We start from the raw sequence: 19,744 nt of genomic DNA, 5'->3' as shown, positions 1-19,744 counted from the left end.
AAAGTCAGGTTGTTAAAACCGGGAGCCCTTCATACAATTGCAGAAATGTGTTATTTTACTCAGCATAGTTGGGTAAAAACACACGAAAATTATGATTAAACTACTATAAGAAGCTTCACCACTCTATCTACGGCATAAATTCCTCATAATGCTGGTTAATATTTTGTATTCCTAATGGCTACCACTTGTTTAGTGTCCTGGGAAAAATATTGTGGCCGTCTTCCGAACGTTCACTTCTTCTTTCTTCGTATAACGCTCGGTAGATTCATTTATGCCGCAATGCGTGCTATACTTTAAGCATATGTAACAACGTCACTTTTTCGGTCATGTCTCATTTTTCCTTAAATGTATCCAGAACGACTTGGAGGCATTCAAGATGATTTAATTTCTACCCATTGCACTAGTTTTCAAGGTTTAACAAACTAAGTTTTTGAAGAGAAACCCAATGGTTCATTTGCCACTTTCAATCAACTCCAGGAATTTATGAATATTGTTGAACGAACCAAAAATAAATGACGAGTATAAAGTGGAACTTCACTGCACTGGGCATGGCCACATATTTGTGATATATTTTGACTTTAAGATTACAAATGTGGTAGGTAGCCCACTTGAACATAACTTTTTCAGAATGCTGAGAATTGCTCTTAACATAAAATAGTTTAATAACTACAAACAATGTTTGTATATTGTTCAAGCATCATAGTCATTGCTATACAAGCAACTCAATTACAACAAGTATTCTCGACAAACAATAAAAATGATAGCAAGGGACACAATTCCCTTTGAAGCATAAATTGGCAATGTAACACTACAAATCGCAATGGCAAGTTAAAATTAGCACTGGAAACAGTTAAGGCACTTAATTATCAGATGCCACGTTAATTACCATAAGTTATTTGATCAAACCTGCGTGTGGAATTCAAAAGGCAGCAGAGCGACACCTTGAGTCGTCACTGGCATCAAACATGGCACAGACTTTCGGGATGATGATAAAAAAAGGCTTTTTTTTCATCCCCCAACCCGCATTTTGCTTTTTTTATTCTAGTGGTTTAAAAGATTACAGCCCATGTACTTACTCACAAGGGCTACTTGCCATTCTAATCAGTAATTTTAAGCAATGTAAAATACAATGATGGTCTCATGGTAATATTCTAAGAATTACAAGTAGGGTAACTATGACTTAAAATCTCATTATACTTGTATAATGACAATAAAATGATTTAATTCAACATACAAGAAAATAAAATCTTGCTGCACGCATCTCACTGTGAGCAAATATTGGCTATCATTTAAGTGCATGATGAATATAAAATAAAAGTAAAATGAGTTTCAATAAAATATAAATTACTTCTAAATCACATCTTGTGAGCCACAAAATTTAAAGCAAACTTGTCATTACTGTTTGTGCAAGTATTAGCCAGTTTAGTGGTCATTTGGGATCAAACTAAAGAGTAAAGCATTCAGTTTAGGTAGTTGTTTAGCTTCCCCATCATACGCTACTTTTGGTCTTGGTTTTTGAAGTGTAAATAAAACAATAGGATTCTTTAAACTTAAAATTGATCCTGAGCTAAAAGGCATTTAAGCTTCATATGTAACATGAAATGAAAAATGTAATAATAGCAGAATTCAACTTGCAAAATGGTCCTGAGTTTGTCACCCTTCAGCGAGAGAACTTCCGGGGTCTGAAGGCAGGAAGGGCGAGCTGATGTGATGGTGTTCTCTCTTCCTCGATGGGCGCCAAGTCCTCAGCTGAGCCCCACTTCTTCCTGGAGTGGAAGAGTGCCGCCAATTTCCTGTTTCTGTTCCGTTCTCTAGCCTGAGACACTTGGAATTCTGCTGTTTCAAAAGAAACAAAACACATGGAATTACTAATACCATACTTCATATACGCATTTATACATATATTTATGCATTTAGTGAGTATCTCATGTTCCACTCCCTCACTCACGTAGATCACAGTCATCGTCTGGTGGGCCCTCTGGTTCTTTGGGGTTCAGGTAATGCAATGCAAGACGGCCGCTGTAATCACGCAAATTCTCCTTTGCACCTGATAATAAAAATGTAATCATGAATAAAATACATTGATAAAAATGTGTCTGTTATTTTTATATCTTAGAAGCAGTCAAATTTATATTTAATCCAACATTAACTTTATATAGCCAAACGTACATTTAATCCAATAATTTCGAGCAATGGGATTTTTCCCCCCAGACAAAAACTGATGTATCATATAAATGTAAGACAAAATTAAGGAAAATAACATTTGAAATGCTGTAGTTTTTCTTCCGAGAGACCATTAAACACTCAGAGTTATAAGGATTTAATTTTCTTTCAATTACATTGGGCTTTGGCTTTGAAAGAGTACAAAGGATCCCAATAAATATTAATCTAATATCAACATGAAATTTAAAAAAGCAGGAATACAATGTTTCTTTTTTTAACAAGGATGTTCTTGAAAAGCATATGGCTGGTTCTTATACATATACGTAATAAACAATTAAGTATGCTTTTATGAAGAAAAAATAAGCTTGGAATACTAAATCCCAAAGTATTGTTATAACAACCAGCAAGCCTTGAATTTTTTTTGTATGAATTTTTGTTCTGTAGTACTCCTAATAACTGATTATTAAACGAATCACATCAGAAGAGTAAAACTGATTAAGGTATTACTTTACTGAAAGTAGACCAGTTAATAGAGCTCTTGATTATAATGCATTTTTCATGGGTGGTTTTATTTGTCTGGCTGCTCATGGTAAAAAAAATAGATAAATAAATAAAAGGAAGCGATGTTTTAATTTAGGGTTTAAGTGTTTCTGTCTGAAATAGTTTTTATTTTACCATATGTCCCAACAAGCAGGTGAAGAATGTTCAGATGGCCATGCAACGCTGCGATGTGTAACGGCGTATAACCCTGCAGACATTGAAATCCGACATTACTCGTGGCCGCAGAAATATGGGGGGAGTAGCAGTTTTGCAGTACTTACCCCCTGGAGTTTCCCAGCACCCCGGGCGACCAACGAAAACAGCAAGAAAAGAAAATACAAATGAGAAAAACTTGTGGAAACACAATATAATGATAAAAACATAATTGCAAGTAATTCGGTGAAAATTGCATGGTTTCCGAGCAGTGCATGCTGGGACACAGACTTGTTATGGGAGACAATTAACATGACATGATGTGATGATTTATTAGCCGAGCACCCGCACTCCCGTAGTGCATTTGCACAGCTGGGTCGTAGTTACGATTGCTGAGGAGAACAATGTCACGGAGATGCTTGCTCACTTTCCAAGTGTATCGCAGAATACTCACATGCTACAAGAAAGAGAAAGGGCCAGATTAAAAGGTGATTCGGCTCCATTGTCTGATTTTAATGTGATTCTAAATTTAAAAAAAACCATGTCTCGCTAAACACAATTATTGAGAAGTGGGGGGAAAAAGAACATACTGATTTGGTGTTGACATCAGCACCAGCATTTGCTATGAGATTTGCCATGTCCTCATTTCCATGTTTGGCAGCCCAGTGCAAAGCAGTCTGTGTAAAATGACAAAGAAGTCATTTAGTGATTTTATACAGCATTTTTTCTAACAATATATTGCAGCTAAGTCAAAATCAAATGAGTATATGTATAAAGAAGAGGGGAAAAAAAACAAAGAAAGTTGTACTTGGAGTATAATTTAGTGATTCAAGATCAGATAGCAATAGTATCGTTTTGGTAAAAAAAAATGGATCTGATCCAACAGTTGTATGTGTTCAGTATCATGGTGCTTTTAGGCAGTTGCAGTAAATAAAACCATTGGCAAATATGTTAGCTGAGTGAAACTACTGCTCTTAAGGAACTGATGATAGTAACGGTGCATCATGTAATATGTGTAAACGGAGCATTTCTTCAGGAGGTACAAGCAATGTTCAGTTTAATGTAAAAAAATATAATTTGTCATTTGCTGGTTTTAAGAGGTAAAAAAATGCGGGTTAGGTTTAGCATCAGCAAAACATTTCTTGAAAAATACTGTTTCAAAAGAAATCAGGGATCCCTCTAGTATAAATCGTATTTTGGAGGTAAATATATTTTATAAGAGAACAAGCAGAGGGCACAGGTAATTTTATAGTATAAGTGGCAGATCTGTCTAAATTATGAAAATAAAGCATGATATCTGGGGCCCTCTCTGTTACAGCATGACCTCATCTTAAGCCTCATACAGGCACGCTTGCGTGATTTCAGTGGTCGTACACACACACAAGACTCCTCCTTTCCCGGGGCACTACTCAGTCCCGATTTTAAGAAACGTTGCATGCCAAAATTGCTTGAAAGTTGTCATTGCAACTTCTTATTGGCCACCAGTTTGACCAGCTGCACAACAAGAGGGGAGAGGATGAATGGAGGGATGTTTCCTGCCATCTAACGGAGCCTAATTACAAAATAACACAGCGCTGTGCACACAGTAGGGGGGAGCCGACCGCTTGTCACCACAGGCAAGATTGATGATGTTAGTGTGACCCGCAAATGGGAACCCCACCCAGACGCGACTGTCAGCGCACGTCAAAGTGCGGCAACGAGCCTTTACAAAGCTACGCCCACATGTTGGCGTGCAAAGGGAAAATAACTGTGGCAAATATGTAGTGAGGGGGAAGAAAATACACACAGCCACCTGTCGGACTGTGATCTCTGATGTTTTTCCGTCACTCTTTAAGGTGGGTAATTATGGGCTATCAACAGGTGTCAGCTACATAACCACAACCATTCTGTTGCTGTTGAACTGAGAATTTAACACAGAAAATCAAACACAGGGCACATCAGAATGACTCATTATTTCTGGACAAGTGTAAATAACCTCAGATGTGAATAAAGCCTGAAGGATGGGCGACGGGAAGTTCTTATAGAGACTTTCAGGAGTTCATCAGGTCACTTAGTTTGGGGCCAATGTCATGTTATTCTTTGACAGTATTCTGTTTCAAGTAGGTTACATGTTCTTTGAACACGTGTCATGAGATTGCAACTTTGTACTACTTGAGACAATTACGTTTGCTGCTGCATACTAGAGGTTTTGGTCAGAGTTCTAGAAATGCTTTTCAATGCCGATTCATAAAAGATGATTAAAAAAATATTGGGGACTGCGTTTGGTCGATCAGTAAAAATATAATCTATAGTCCCCTAATTTTGTCTAGAATCCGTGAGACACATTATTCCACACTTTAGCTTTTGGCGTGACCGGACGTTTGGTCGCCGGTCTTTTGGTCGCCGGTCTTTTGGTCGCCGGTCTTTTGGTCACCGGTCCTTTGGTCACCGGTCTTTTGGTCGCCGGTCTTTTGGTCGCCGGTCTTTTGGTCGCCGGTCTTTTGGTCACCGGTCTTTTGGTCGCCGGTCTTTTGGTCACCGGTCAAATGTACTTAGATATTAAACAGTACTTAGATATTAAACTCTCTCGCTTAGATATTAAACTCACTCTCATGAATATAATTTTGAGAGCTGGTTTCAACAGTGAACTCTCTGTCACCATTTGACCGGCGACCAATAGGGACCAAAAGACCGGCGACCAAACGCCCGAGCGCCGCTTTTGGTCATGGTTAATAGGAACATAAAAGTGCCCATTTGGGTCTTTTAATAATCTCCCGGCAACATAATTCTTATGATTGGAACATGTGCCACTTTTTGTTACATTAATCTGGTGGAACTTTTATTGGCTTTCCATCTTCATTTTTGGCACACTAAGAGGATAGAATTTAAATGTAGCATGCCTGATGCAGTAAGTTTACTTTTACTTAGTTCTGCACCCATTCTTAATTGTAATTTAGTCTTGTTGAAACAGATGTTTGAAAATGGCTGTTTTTTGCAAAGACGGGCAAATTTGACTCCGTGTGTTGTGACTCGTGCGAAAAATGAGATCTAACTTGCTGTACAGAATGTCATACTAGGTATTTGATATATGTGCTAATTATGTCTATGACATTGATTTGTCCGCTGTTTCATTAAAAGACAAATCCAATGAATAGCACGAAAGGATCGACTGGCAAATTTCCTCTGTCCAAACAAAGACCCGATTCACTATATATGAGATCTACTAGTCTAGAATACCACGACATGGTCACAGGTGACATCCTATTGGACCTGACGATCCAAATTTTCTAACTCTGTGCTGCTCTTGTCAACACAAGACAGATTGCCCCCTTGTCAGGAGTCTCCCAGTGTGAAAGAGTGATGGACGAGCCTTAACAGGATACAGCATCTACCCTTCCTGCATCCCTCGTTTTCTGTTCCTGACCCCCTGCCCGTCTGCCTGAACACTTGAGGGATTCTCTCCTGCCCCTAAATAGACCCAGAGTAAAAAAGCCTACTAAAACAGTGATGGAAAAATGATCTACTTACAAACTGTGTGGCCCCGGGGGAAGACCAAGTCCCGGCAAGTCCATGTCATGATGGGAGCAGAAGCAAACACAAGAAAATGGCATAAGGACACATACAAACAATTTTATATGCAAACCTTAATCAGATATTTAAAAAAAAACAAATGTTTGAAGAAACTTTTCTTAAGGCCTGGTCCCAGTGAAACGTGATTAAAAAAAAAATGCCATTCTGATCTAGTTCTCACAAGTCATGTGACCTCTTTCGCCTCTGGTAAGGTGAGCTTGGATGCTTTCTGTGGCAAAAAAAAAGCATCTTCCTCTGCACGTAGCGGGAAGCTAAAAGGGAACATCAAAGCGAACCAAAGGGGACTTATCACCTTCCCAGGGACACAAGCGGCATTGTTCTACAATTAATCCCAGCCTGCTCTATTACTTTCAGATTATCTTTAAGTAGGTGAAGTCTTTGTGGGGAATTAAGACTCTCCTTAATCCATGACCCCCCCTCCCCTCTCATCTCCATGCACTTCAATGACAGCCGTGCTATCTTGTCCGGGTGGGGACAGCGGTAGCTTAGAAGGTGGTCCGCGGTGACCGCAGGACAGTGTGAGAACTGTGACACTGGGGAGGCACAACAAACATGAGCTCAAATCTCTTAAGCGCACAGGGAGACAAATAAAAGGATTTGGGTTGTCAAGGGGGCACAGGAGCTAAAAAGCTATCTTTCATAATCCTTTTGATAGTGAACCTTTGAAATGCATGATCAGGATGTTTTAACACGGCCTTCTCGGAATTCCATTAAGAGGGGAACAAAAATCTCAAAACGAGCATGTGAAAGTTACACAAGCAGATTGCGAGTCCGAGTGCAAGCAAGTAAACCCAGCAAGTAGTGCGGATATAACCAATAAATACATTTGAAGGAAAAAAAAAAGAGGAAGAACACGAAAAGTGCAGACCGCTCAAGAGAATGTGGAGTTAGTCAAAGTATGAGAAAGGCAACTTACCCCCTGATGAATGCGGTGATATTCAAGGACAAGAAAAGAGGACATTATTAAAAAAAACATAAATCACAAAATACATGGCAAAAGTCATATTCCATGACACGATTTGGTGCTTTTTATTAAAGTTTTTTCACCTTTAAATAAGAAATAGAGGCAGAAAATGAGTTTCATAATTACAGTAACTGGGGTTTCATCGATGTTACAATGGAGTCCAATTTTCTCAATAACGTAATTCTGTAAATGTACTCTGGGTCATGGGTCTTACCCTTCAAGTTTTGGAACTTGTCTAAGAGACGAAAAAATTTTTTTGAATTATAAACACTTTTCCTTTTTCCAAATGCACCCTACTAGTTTTACAACAACAAATCCTGGAATGGAATCAGACTTTTGCAAAGTGTAACATAATATCTTGATAGCATGCAACAAATACTTACAGATGTAAAGTCCTGTTTTGGAGACACAACATGAAAGAAAATGTTAGCCAAGTAAGGATGCGACATTGATTTTATTTCCTCAAATTGATGCAGTGCCAAATTCCAACTAAAAGGTTCCTTTAGAGCAGGATTCTCAAATAGGTCCTCAAAGGGCCGTTACACTGTTTGCAGGTTTTCATTCAAACCGAACAAAAGGACAATTTTTGCAAGTATAATCAGTTGAAGTCGGGTGCAACATATTTTAGAAGACACCTGATTGGTTAGACCCCTGCTTTAGAGAAAATATATACCCTAATAACCTTACAAGGGCCAATATGATTACTGAATGTAAATGCAAGTTGATGATCTTTTCATTTTTGATCAACTAATTTATCAGATTCTGATCATTACATATGCAAATCAACCATAGGCTACTAAAATGCTCTGTTAAGACGCAAGACCTTTATTTTTCTTCAGCTAACACTTGAACTAGTATATAAAATACTACCTTCTTGTTAGCAAGCGATGGGTCCTGTCGAAGCAGCTGACTGAGGTTAGGAATCCGAGCACCAGCTGCAAAGTAGATCCACTCCTTTTCTAGAGGGTCCAGCTGAGACGGAGAGAGTTAAAATTATGTAAAACCATCTCCCGCCAAAAAATGTTGGAATATATCTCAAAAGTGCACATTAGGGTCGCAATTGATTAAGTTGATCTACTAATATATCGTCTTACAAAGAAAAAACAATGATAGATTTGAGTAGACCCGGCAGCTGAATGCTTAGTGCGTCGGCTTCACAGTTCTGGTGGTCCTGGGTCAAATCCAGGTCGGTCCACCTGTGTGGGGTTTGCATGTTCTCCCCAGGCTTGCGTGGGTTTTCTCCGGGTACTCCGGTTTCCGCCCACATTCCAAAGACTTGCAGAGTGGGCTGATTGAACACTCTAAATCAGTGGTTTTCAAAGTGGGCGGTACCGCCCCCCGGGGGGCGGTGTGAACTTTCAGGGGGGCGCTGACGAATAAACAGGCGAATGGGGGGCGTTGAAATAGTGAAGGGGGCGATGGAGCAATTACAGTAAAATGTGACGTTGGTGTTTGTAGAAAGACCGGAAAAATTGATTGTCTGTAATAAAAAGTCGACAAAAAACAAGCTTTATTGAAACAAGAAACGTTGTCTGCTCGAGCGCTCACGAGCAGCGCGCATATACCGTATATCACTAATTGTCGCGAGTTTATCGTCGATGCAGGCGACTGGGGAAACCACCACCATCCAGTCAGCCGCAGAGGAGCACACAATAGCGCGCCGGCAACGCTTAACCACAGACGTATGCGCACAGCGACCGGCTTAATGCATCAGCTATCAATTTTTATGATTCCAGGTGAAGAATAAATGATAACCATTTTTGTTTATTAAAATTGTTTTTTTTAGTCTTCAAACTGTTTGTGATTGAAGAATCAACCAATTCTTGTGACATTTAGCAATATAGTCGTTCTAGCGTTCGTTGGAAAGGGGTAAAGAGGGGGGCGTTGGCATTTTGGCCCGGCGGTGAAGGGGGCGGTGGCCAAAAAAAGTTTGAAAATCACTGCTCTAAATAGTGTCAGCGTGAATGATTGTCTCATCGTGCCCTTTGATTGGCTGGGCACCAGTCCAGGGTGTCCTCCACCTCGTACCCAAAGTTGGCTGGGATACACTCCAGCAACCACCGCGACCCTTGTGAGGATAAGCAGTTTAGAAAATGAATGAATGAAAAAATGTCCGAGATGAGACAGTAATTGAATTCTATTAGATTCAGATTAGTTTCTTATAATGTGAATTAAAAAAGTTATGACAAAGGACTTACTGCAACGGCAGCTGAACCCATGCTACCAGTTGACTCATCGTCCTGCTCAGACTCCCACTGAAAGTTAAGAAAAAGTCAAAGATGACTCAAAATATGACAGAACCGCACTCATACACATAGTGTGTCACACTCTCTTGAAGTCACCCTTTTGCTGACCAAAGGGTGTCAGACAAAGCGCGCCAACAGGACAGCGAGACAGACTTTAACATGAGTGTTAATGAATAACAATCCAATTAACAGGTATACAAACCACCTGTAGCGTCAGACTTTAACAAAAAAGTGAACACCTCAGGTGTAAATATGTCAATATGGCGAGAAGTCACCTGTGAACTTGTAGCGTGACAAAAGAAATTAACATTCACCTTAAGGAGGTAAAATCAAATCAAATGGATTATTTGCAGTAGAATTCTAAGCACCTGAAACACTGTAAAAGAGCAAATTTTGAACTGGATGTATAATACATCCCTAAAAATGTTGATGTGACTAAGTTAGTAAACCACCAAAATCTTTTACACATTCATTGAGTCAAGGCCTATTTGTTGCATGTGATGAATCCATCTTGATAGGCAAAATGAGTATTATCTTTCAAATGAGGTTCAACATGTTTCTGCTTAACATAATAACAGGGGTATAAATGCAGATTGGCTCCCTTTGGCCAACTCACTGGCCTGTCTTCCCACTCACCCAGGCAAGTCTCTGCTACAGTATTTCTCACTGGCTTTTTGTCTAAGTTAGCAAATTAATTTGGCGCCACCTTGCGGGCAACATCATTCCTACAAGCAAGGAACTGAAACACTGAAGAAGCAGGGTCTCCCTCCCCTTTTTACAATAAAATAAACCACCAAAAAGCTTGAACTTAATCCTTTTATGTAGATTTTTTCCCCTCGCGAAATGTTTGTATTACATTCATATAGGACAGGGGTCTCAAACATGTGGCCTACTAGATAATATTTAGCCGCCTCCATTTGACAACTAATTGGAGCATGTGTGCTGCCCGCCTGTATTTTGTAATGGATATATATATATATTTTTAAAGTATATTCAATGTTCATTATTTTAAATACATGCATTGAATTAATTGAATGAATCACTCTTTATTTATTACTTTGCAATAAGTAAAAAAACAAAAACAAATTAAAAGCCCATGAGGAATAAAAATATAGACAAATCTAAATTATATACAAATATTTTTATAAGAATAAATAAATAAGTTCAAACCAATTTTAATCAACATGATCACTTCCAGACCCTCTCAGTTAAAATGGATTAGACCTAATAAGTATTTGCAATATTAATTTCCCTAACTACCACAGCACAGAGCAGTGAATATCTTTTACATAGATCCCCACTGTAGTGATCACTGTCCTGGAAAAAGTAAACTAAACACTTAAACTGACAATTGCAACAAAGAGTAAAAACTCCTTAAATATATTTTAGAATAAAGGACCACCAATAAACACCACAAGGAAAAACGAAGAATATACATGAACTGCAATATAAAAGCTCATTTCTCATAAGAAATATATGTGGCTCACAGTTCTGAAATGAAGAGTTTAACCTTCCACCTCAATATATTTCTGCCTATGTTTTCTTATCCCGCACATTTAATAATTAATTATTTACCCAAGGTAATTTACTTGAAATCACAGTCGGTACTTGGACATTTTTGTTGTTTTTAATTCTGTGATTTTTTAATTTATTTTTATTTTAAATGGTTTACTTGTTTGCTTTTTGCCGATGGAATAACTAAGGGTTAAAACTGAAGTGATCACTCACCAACTAGTTATATGCACAATTTATTTATAAATTTGTGTTATTAGCATCCAGCTTGTTTTTTTTTATGTACCTAATTTTAGTCTTTTATGTTTGTCCCTAAATTCATAATAAAGACACTTTATCAATGCCTACTTCCTCACTGGCCACATTTTTTTATGTGACAGTGGAATGATTCCTCCCTCTCCTTCCTCTTTAGAGTGTGTCATATCTGGTATCAAGGGGTTCCAACAGGCATCTTTCACAATGCAGTCTTTTGTGCACAACCGGAGGCAACAAACGCCCTTCCAGTTGACCATGGCAGTGTTTCCCAAACATTGCGCCGTGGCACACTGGCGTGCCGTGAGCGATGGTCACGTGTGCTGTGGGAAATTACAACTAAGAAGTCATAGATTTCAAAATCCCGAAAGATCAAATGTAATATTATGAGGTTAAAATCGAAATATGAAGAACAATATATCCATATTGTAACATTACAAGATTCAAATTGTAATATTACAGGATTAAAGTCTTTTGTTGCTTATTTTTAATGTAACATTAACTGGAAGTTGTTTGATGAAAAAAATGTGTCAACACAAAACTGCTTTTTGCATAACGTTAAAGAAAATGAAGTAATCTTGAACGAAAAAGTCATAAAATTACAATACAATTGGACAGAAGATTTTTGGTGTCCACGGACTGATGTTAGGTATGTGCCAAAAATTGGGTATTGAAATATTATATTTGTGTGTTTCTTTGCTTCCTGTTGATAAAACTTTGATGGGAATGACTTCATATTGTAATTATAGATGACAGCCTTTTAAATTAGAACATTTTCAGCTGATGGTGCACCGTGAGATTTATGCAATGCTAAAAATGAGCCTTAGCTCAAAAACGATTGGGAAACACTGGAGTCTCTAACACTTGGTTAGTCAATATCTGGGAGTATATCCTGTAGTCAAACATTCAAAATAAAAGTGGGTGCAAGGGACGATGTTGTGTTGTGGGCAAAGTGTCATATAATATAGAAAAGTGCATAATCAATGAGAAAAAGTGTACATTCACCTCTGCAGCACAGTCTGGTTCGCCACATGTGATCAGCTCATCCTGACATTCTCTCTGTTGGTTGGCAGAAGCAGAGACATCCGTGACATCCCCCTGTGCTTTAGTCAGCACCGTGTGGTCCACATCTGCCGTCTGCGTTTTGTCTTTGTCTCGTGTTTGGAGTAGCTGTCTGTATTTCTTCTTGAGGTAAAGGTACTTCTCACCCTACAAAAGTCAAACATCTGAAATCATGCTTCATCTATTTAAATTGCATCAGAGCAGTTTGAATAGTAAAATCAAGCTTTGCAATAATAGTACTGCAACATGGGGGATCTTTATTAGAGATGCGCTGAAATGAAAATTGGACAAAATCAAATTCCAGAAATTAAAAAAAATAAGAAGACCAAAATAAATAACTTGAATTTTTTAGGTCACAACTTGTTTTGGTTGTATTTTTTTCAGCCATAAAACATTCAGATCATTACTGATTCTTATAGTTCCAGTAATAAAAGTGGGAAACCATTTCAATTACAATTACTACACTACTAAAAGCTTCAAAGTCTAGGAACACCGTATTTTGGGAGTTTACATAATTTACGGGGCTGGTAAAGAGTGATGGGTGTGATTAGCACATCCGCTTCCCACTTCTAAGGTATTAGGTTCAATTCTCGGAAGGTTGTGGAGTTTGCATGTTCTCCCCATGCCTGGGTGGATTTTGCCCGGGTACTCCGGTTTCCTTGCACATCCAAAAAAACAAGCATGGCAGGCCTATTTGAGTGTGAAAGTTTTTTTTTGTCTGCTTATGCCCTGCGATTGGCTGGCATTAGCTCCAGCGTACCGCGACTCTTGTGAGGATAACCGATACAGAAAATGAATGAATGTTTGTTAAATAAACACTGGATGCTTTTAAATTAAATGAAGTGTTTATTGTCAAATATTTATACACCTACTGCAAATGACAATAAACTCCAAATATTAGTTTTTCGTCCTCAATTACTTCAAAAAAAAGTATGCATCAATCTTTCTATGTTGCGATTGTTATAAACCAAGGAATCCGTGTTGCATAGTATTTTAAAGACAGGTTATTAGAATAATAGGTCACTTGGAAAAAGGAGCAAAGAAAAAAAATTTGGCCCAAACTAGACAGAAACTAAAAGAAAAAGAAAAAATAATAAAAACATAAACCACACTAAAAATACTTTTAGACTACTCACGTTTTCTGACTTGACCACGGCAATTCTGTCAATAATAAGCTTGAATTCTTCTCTATATTTAGCTGCAAAGACAGGAGGAAAAAACATTGTAATCATTCAGGCTATGTTTAGTGTATTATCTACACACAATGTTATTAAATATTATTACATAAACACCATGAGAAGATAAATGATGAAAATGGGTCCAGCTTAATAACTAAGCATTGATCAAGACATTACAAACAAAATAGCAGGGCTGGACATCGGCCTATTTTGAGTGGGCAACCATGAGCTTTTTATTTTGTTTCCAAGATTAATAGTTAGCCAGCAATGCCAAAAGGCAGACAGACAGGAAAACAGATAAAAAGATCATGGCCATATTTTATCTCCCAAAAGGCCATTTTCCAACTAACAAACAACTGCAGTGCAGAGACTTGAATACAAATATTTGACCATTGCACGTTAGCTAGGTATGTATTTGCGTGCATTCCTACGTGGGCAGTCAAGGGGTTTCCTCCTCCCAGGGTGGTCACAAAGACCACTGATGAACCGCTCTGAAAACAACAGGAAGCAGCAGCTAACGTATGCTATACGCACAAACCACAAGACCATGCTTACGACATCAAGACACAAAGTCCACTTATCTATTGATTGAAAACTCAATTCCCACACAAACCCCCATTCCAATGTGCCCCACTTTTCCTATCTGATGATAAATCGCTCACAACACACTCTCCTTAGAGCTCTAAATCCCATCATGAATGTAGATTTAATTGTGATTAAAATACAATCATCAAATTTACAACACTAGGAGCAGCCACCACATGTTCAGACAGACATTTCACTACATCCAGGCCTCTAATCGCCAAAAGGCCACATCAGATGGCTCTGACGTCACATCTGGGGCACATGTGGTTGTAGCGCAAGGTCACCCTGGATCACCATATATTTGGCAAAGTTGACTTGTTTGTCTTTCCGCCGCAGATTAAGATCATTTAAAAAAAATGTAAAACAATCATGGAGAGCTGTTGTTAACATACAAAAGCTAATTCACACAAAATGTATTTTAACAAAACATAACGGTGCCATAAGTCAGAGTAAAGAAAAATGCTGATTAGGCTTATGATCATAACTGTCTTTCCTATCTTATCATATTCTGTCTTTTCCTATTGAAATCAAAAAATGTTTTTATCGTCAGTCAATCAGCCTCACAGAGCTCTACTTTGTCCTTTTTAGCTTAAGGATAAATGCCGCCTGTGATCCTGAATTTAAAGCGGATCCCTTGTGATAGGCAAGGAAAAAAATTGCAGGGGGTTTCTGCCAATGATGGTGACAGATCCAATCATGTTGTTCTTTTCATCCTTCTGCTTTGAATTTCAATTTGTTCATCACTAGTCAACATCCGATCCATTTGAAGTGGAACAGTGGCAGAGCATGAGCCAGCGATCCTTCTCGTTCCGACGATCACAGGCATGGAGTTAAAAAAACTCATTCTTCAACATTTTAGACTGGAGACATTGAAGCCAATACTAGTGATCCATATTTGTTCACCGAGTCAGTTTTCCTCATTCCAAATACACAGATATTTTTTTTAAAACTGTGAAATGCGCAGATGCCACCTTAGTTTACTAAATCTTCCATAAATATAGGTCTTCCTCCACTGCAAGATTTAGTACAAAAAAATTCCAACATATCAACAAGTGTTGGCTCTAGAGGTGACTGTGTAGTTCCCTTCAAAAAGTGTGCATTCAGCCAAAGCACCTTCTCTGTCCATGCCTCACATACCTGGAACTCAATACCAATTATCCATATGTGAACTCCTGTCTCTGTACCTCTTTGCCAATCATCTTCAAGCAAAATGGCGATCACAACACTTACTAAAACTGTGTGTGTGTTGGCGAGTGTGTTCATGTGTGTGTCATTGTTTACCTTCAAGGGACTAAAGATGGAAATTAGCCCTCGACTACAATCTTACATATATATGTTCATTAACGGGCGGCCCGGTGGGGCAAGTGGTTAGTGCCTCGGCCTCACAGCTTTGGGGTCCTGGGTACAAATCCAGGTCATGTCCATCTGTGTGGAGTTTGCATGTTCTCCCCGTGCCTGTGTGGGTTTCCTCACACATTCCAAAAACATGCATGGTAGGCTATTCAGACACTCAAAATTGCCCCTAGGTATGGGTGTGAGAGTACATGGTTGTCCATCTCCTTGTGCCCTGCGATTGGCTGGCCATCGATTCGGGGTGTTCATTAAGAGATATATGAATATGTTCATGAGCATGTACTGTCCCTTTCTTAAAAAGATCAAACTAAAATTCAAAACATGATACCTTATTAATTGACACTTCAGCCGTGGTCGATTAGAAGGCTGATTTTGTACTTAAAACAATTTTCTTTTGTTTGTCAATCACAGCTTTTGTGAAAGCAGCATGAACAGTGAGTGAAGGGTTTGTTATACATATAATAGTGTGCCCAACTGTTTGTTTTAGTTACTCAAAGTTATCTACATGGCCCATACAGGTCAAGTTTCAATGTTTTGTGTATGTGAGTGACAATAAAAGTTATTTTTATTTCTGTTAGGTAAAGTAGAGGAATCAGCAATTCTAACCATTGCACATTGTTCATTTGCCACATCTGCCATTGGATTTGACCCATCGAAGGAGATGACCTCATGTTATTTTACACTCCCGTCAAGCTTAGAGGGTTCGATTCCCATGCATATACATTCTGAAGTGCCATCTACAACTCCTAATAAGTTTTTTTATCCATCAACACATGCAATTCAACAGCCGCAGGAACACAGCAAGAGAAATGCTTGAGAGGTAAAAGACACAAACTGGACACAAAATGACAGCTGTCCCTGGACCAGTTTTACCATGACGCTATTTTGACCAGTCCATTGTTACTTACCACGCAATTGCGCGTCACTGTGGCCAATAAAAGGCTTAAAAGTCTTCAGTATATCTGAATTTTTCACTTTGCCCAAGCTGCCCGCAGTGGAGTAGAAATAGTCCAGCAGCGACTCTTCACTCACATCGCTCATGTTAGCTTTAGTGCTTATTACGTCGAGTAATACGAGTACCAGGTGGCGACTATTTTCGACGTTGGTTTTGATGCGGTTGTTGTTTTTCTTTCTTCTTTTTCCTCACGTAGCCATCCACAAAGTCGCCACTTTGGCTAATTTGCGGATCTGCAAGTCAACAGTCCACCCAAGCTAGCGTGCTACATACACTGCGCCTCCTCCAGCATCTCTCCACTTTGTCCACTTCTCCCATGTTCTCGTTTGGCTGATTTTTTGACAATGACAGTGAACGTCTCTTGGAGATAGGAAAATGTATTTCCGGTTTTTAATGTAATAGAGGTGTGTTCTTTGCTTATTATGTTTTAAAGGTAAAGATTACGTGAAAAGGACGCGTTATTTATGAGCAAACGTAAACATTGGTTTAAAAAAAATACTCATCCAACTAACATTTGATGTACAGAAATATAGGTTTAAATTGGGATGTAAATTCCTCATTCATTCAACTGTTGTTGAAGTTTTGGAATAACCAACATGGTCAAACGTTGTAATAAACCCAAGTATACAAAAGCACATTTTTACAAATCAAATATAAAATTTAGAAAAACTGAAAGATCTCAGGTCATGTAGTTTATCAGTTAGCTGACTGGCATTCTCTAAAGGCCTTTGATTTGAGTGTTTGAATTGCAGTACTGTCGTCTTTTACCAACGCAGTATTGATATCATAATTATAAAACATAAGAACATAAATAACAAACATTTAGTGACTCATAAAATGAAGAAAAAGACATTAAACAAACGGAAATACTAATATATTGTAATCACGTTGTGTCATTGTCTGTTCTTTAAAAAATGCGCAAACAAGTACCAACATTACATGCCAGGATAAAGATGCTTGTAGTAGTACTACTTTCCTATCGCCACAATCAATTCCATGTCCTGTTCTATGACCATTATCAGAGAGTTTGCCATCACTGGTACTTTTCTTTGGAGGATCCACAGGTTCAGGTGGAAAGATATTTATTTAATATTTTGTATTATTTTTATTTTTTTTAAATCAGAAAATCTCCTTTCAAATTTATGGATAAAAAGTAAAATAGTAAGCACCAGCCTCTGAGTGTTTTTTGGGTCACGGCACTTGTAGTCATGTCCATGCGTTCATGATAGCTGCAGGTATTAGACAAAACACATTGTCAGATTAATTGTCTGTCTGCCCCCGTAAATATTAAATGCGGGAGAATACACAATAATCCTGCTATGGTTTCTCTTTGAACGGTTCTGTTTAATTTCATGAGTGATTTTTTGCATCCGTGTTGGAGGACAGGACAATATTGTAATTACAGTAAGCTTCTTATGACTGATACAATTATTGAGGTGAGCAGTTTATATCGTGGCGTGGAAAAAAAGTGGGACCTTATGCTCTTTCAATTTTGGGAAACAACACAACTTTCATGGGGATAATGATATTTTATCCTTTAGCATATGTCACGCTTATAAGCACTCGATTTGTGTCAGTGAGCAGCTGGCCAAATGTTGATCACCTTGCTCCAAGACATGATGGGACTGATATAAGGAATAACATTCACAAGGCAGGTAGATGTGGTAGATGGGAAATATCTGCTTTATCATGCTTACCACAAAGAGTAGCAAGAAGCCACTTTTAAAGACGTCTGGCTGGAATCACAGAAAGTTATTATAAATGAACACAAAATAAACAGGGCGGCCCGGTGGGGCAGGTGGTTAGCGCAACAGCCTCACAGCTCTGGGGTCCTGGGTTCAAATCCATTTCATGTCCAGCTGTGCTTTGGAGTTTGCATGTTCAACAGGGTCTGTGTGGGTTTCCTCTGGGTACTCTGGTTTCCTCCCACAGTACAAAAACATACGTGGTAGGCTGATTGGACACTCTAAATTGGCCAGGAGACAGGTGGGATTGGCTCCAGCACCCCTTGTGACCCTAATGAGGATAAATCAGTTCAGAAAATGAGATGATAGATGAGATGAGACAAAATGAACAAAACATTTGAAGAGTGACGAAAGAAAGCTTCAAAGGAAGAACACACATGAAAAAAATAAATCAAATCAACACTGCAAAAGTCATTCCGTAGAAGTGTATTGTTTGAGCTCCAAAGTAAATAAAAGTAGGGTAAAGATAAATAATATTAGCAATGTTTTTATATATATATATATATATATATATATATATATATATATATATATATATATATATATATATATATATATATATATATATATATATATTTTTATATATATATATATATATATAAATATATATATATATATATATATATATATATATATATATATATATATATATATATATATATATATATATATATATATATATATATATATATATATATATATATATATATATATATAGGTGGGAACAGATTTATTCGTATTTAGTTCATTTCTGTTGTAAAAAAATGATTTGAGATGTAGGTAAATTGACATGTGAGCTCTTATCTCAAGGTATTACTGGATAAACCACGAGTTGCAGGCCCAGCCGAACTATGAAAAAAAGTACGATTTATAGTCCAGAAATTACAGTAGTTTTCTACGTGAATCACTGTGTGAACTGTCCGCCACAAAATGCTCAAGTATTGCATTGTCGGGATTTTGGAATATTTATGTCATTAGTGATATCATTCCTGGAACCTCACATTGCACCCCCTGATCACAACAGTACATGTCTTCAAATGTGTGAGATGTGGTCCAGATGTTGACATGCATCAATGAGAAGGTCAAATAGATGCAGTCCGAAATCCTGATGGAAGCCAGATGTCATGCTCACTCCATATGCCGACTAACTCATCCACGAGAATCACACTTGTAAACATGTTCTAGCTGTGCCCACCCTCGGACTGAAAGTGCCCTAAATCCAATCAGTAGATGATGATGATGATGACGAAGATTGTAAACTGTTACCAGCAACCCATAAATCGGCGCTGAGAAAGTAGAGGCTTATATGTGGATTGTTTGGATAGACAATGGTGTCTACCTGCTTTTAATCTGTCCTCATAGAGAGTGCGGGACTGGAGTTTAATAAAGGAAAGTGCTCCCATAATCAGGATTTGTTAAAGTGCCCCTTTGTGTTAATCGGACATTTTTTACAACATGCTTTGTGA

General features: G+C 38.1%; 1 protein-coding gene across 1 annotated transcript; it reads right to left on the bottom strand.

Moving 5' to 3' along the window:
* Positions 1-638: 638 nt before the first annotated feature.
* Positions 639-16,902, bottom strand: LOC144204222 (uncharacterized). Its single transcript, XM_077728071.1, has 11 exons — positions 16,487-16,902; positions 13,599-13,660; positions 12,406-12,609; positions 9,589-9,645; positions 8,261-8,362; positions 7,774-7,785; positions 6,364-6,366; positions 3,447-3,533; positions 2,839-2,911; positions 1,949-2,047; positions 639-1,836 (listed from the first exon to the last, which is right to left on the bottom strand). Exons 1-11 carry the CDS (start codon positions 16,617-16,619, stop codon positions 1,661-1,663), a joined length of 1,008 nt encoding a protein of 335 aa, XP_077584197.1. The 5' UTR covers positions 16,620-16,902; the 3' UTR covers positions 639-1,660.
* Positions 16,903-19,744: the final 2,842 nt, after the last annotated feature.

Source organism: Stigmatopora nigra, chromosome 1, assembly GCF_051989575.1.
Source record: "Stigmatopora nigra isolate UIUO_SnigA chromosome 1, RoL_Snig_1.1, whole genome shotgun sequence".
Lineage (NCBI taxonomy): Eukaryota > Metazoa > Chordata > Actinopteri > Syngnathiformes > Syngnathidae > Stigmatopora > Stigmatopora nigra.
Note: the sequence above shows the minus strand (reverse complement) of the source record. Positions and strands in the feature narration are given on the sequence as shown.

Excerpts from the sequence above, each read along its gene's own strand:
- LOC144204222 (XM_077728071.1), bottom strand. The coding sequence starts at position 16,619 with ATGAGCGATGTGAGTGAAGAGTCGCTGCTGGACTATTTCTACTCCACT. Across the intron at positions 9,646-12,405 it reads AACCAGACTGTGCTGCAGAG|TGGGAGTCTGAGCAGGACGA; the intron begins GTGAATGTACAC and ends CTTAACTTTCAG. Across the intron at positions 2,048-2,838 it reads CCTGCTTGTTGGGACATATG|GTGCAAAGGAGAATTTGCGT; the intron begins GTAAAATAAAAA and ends TTTTATTATCAG.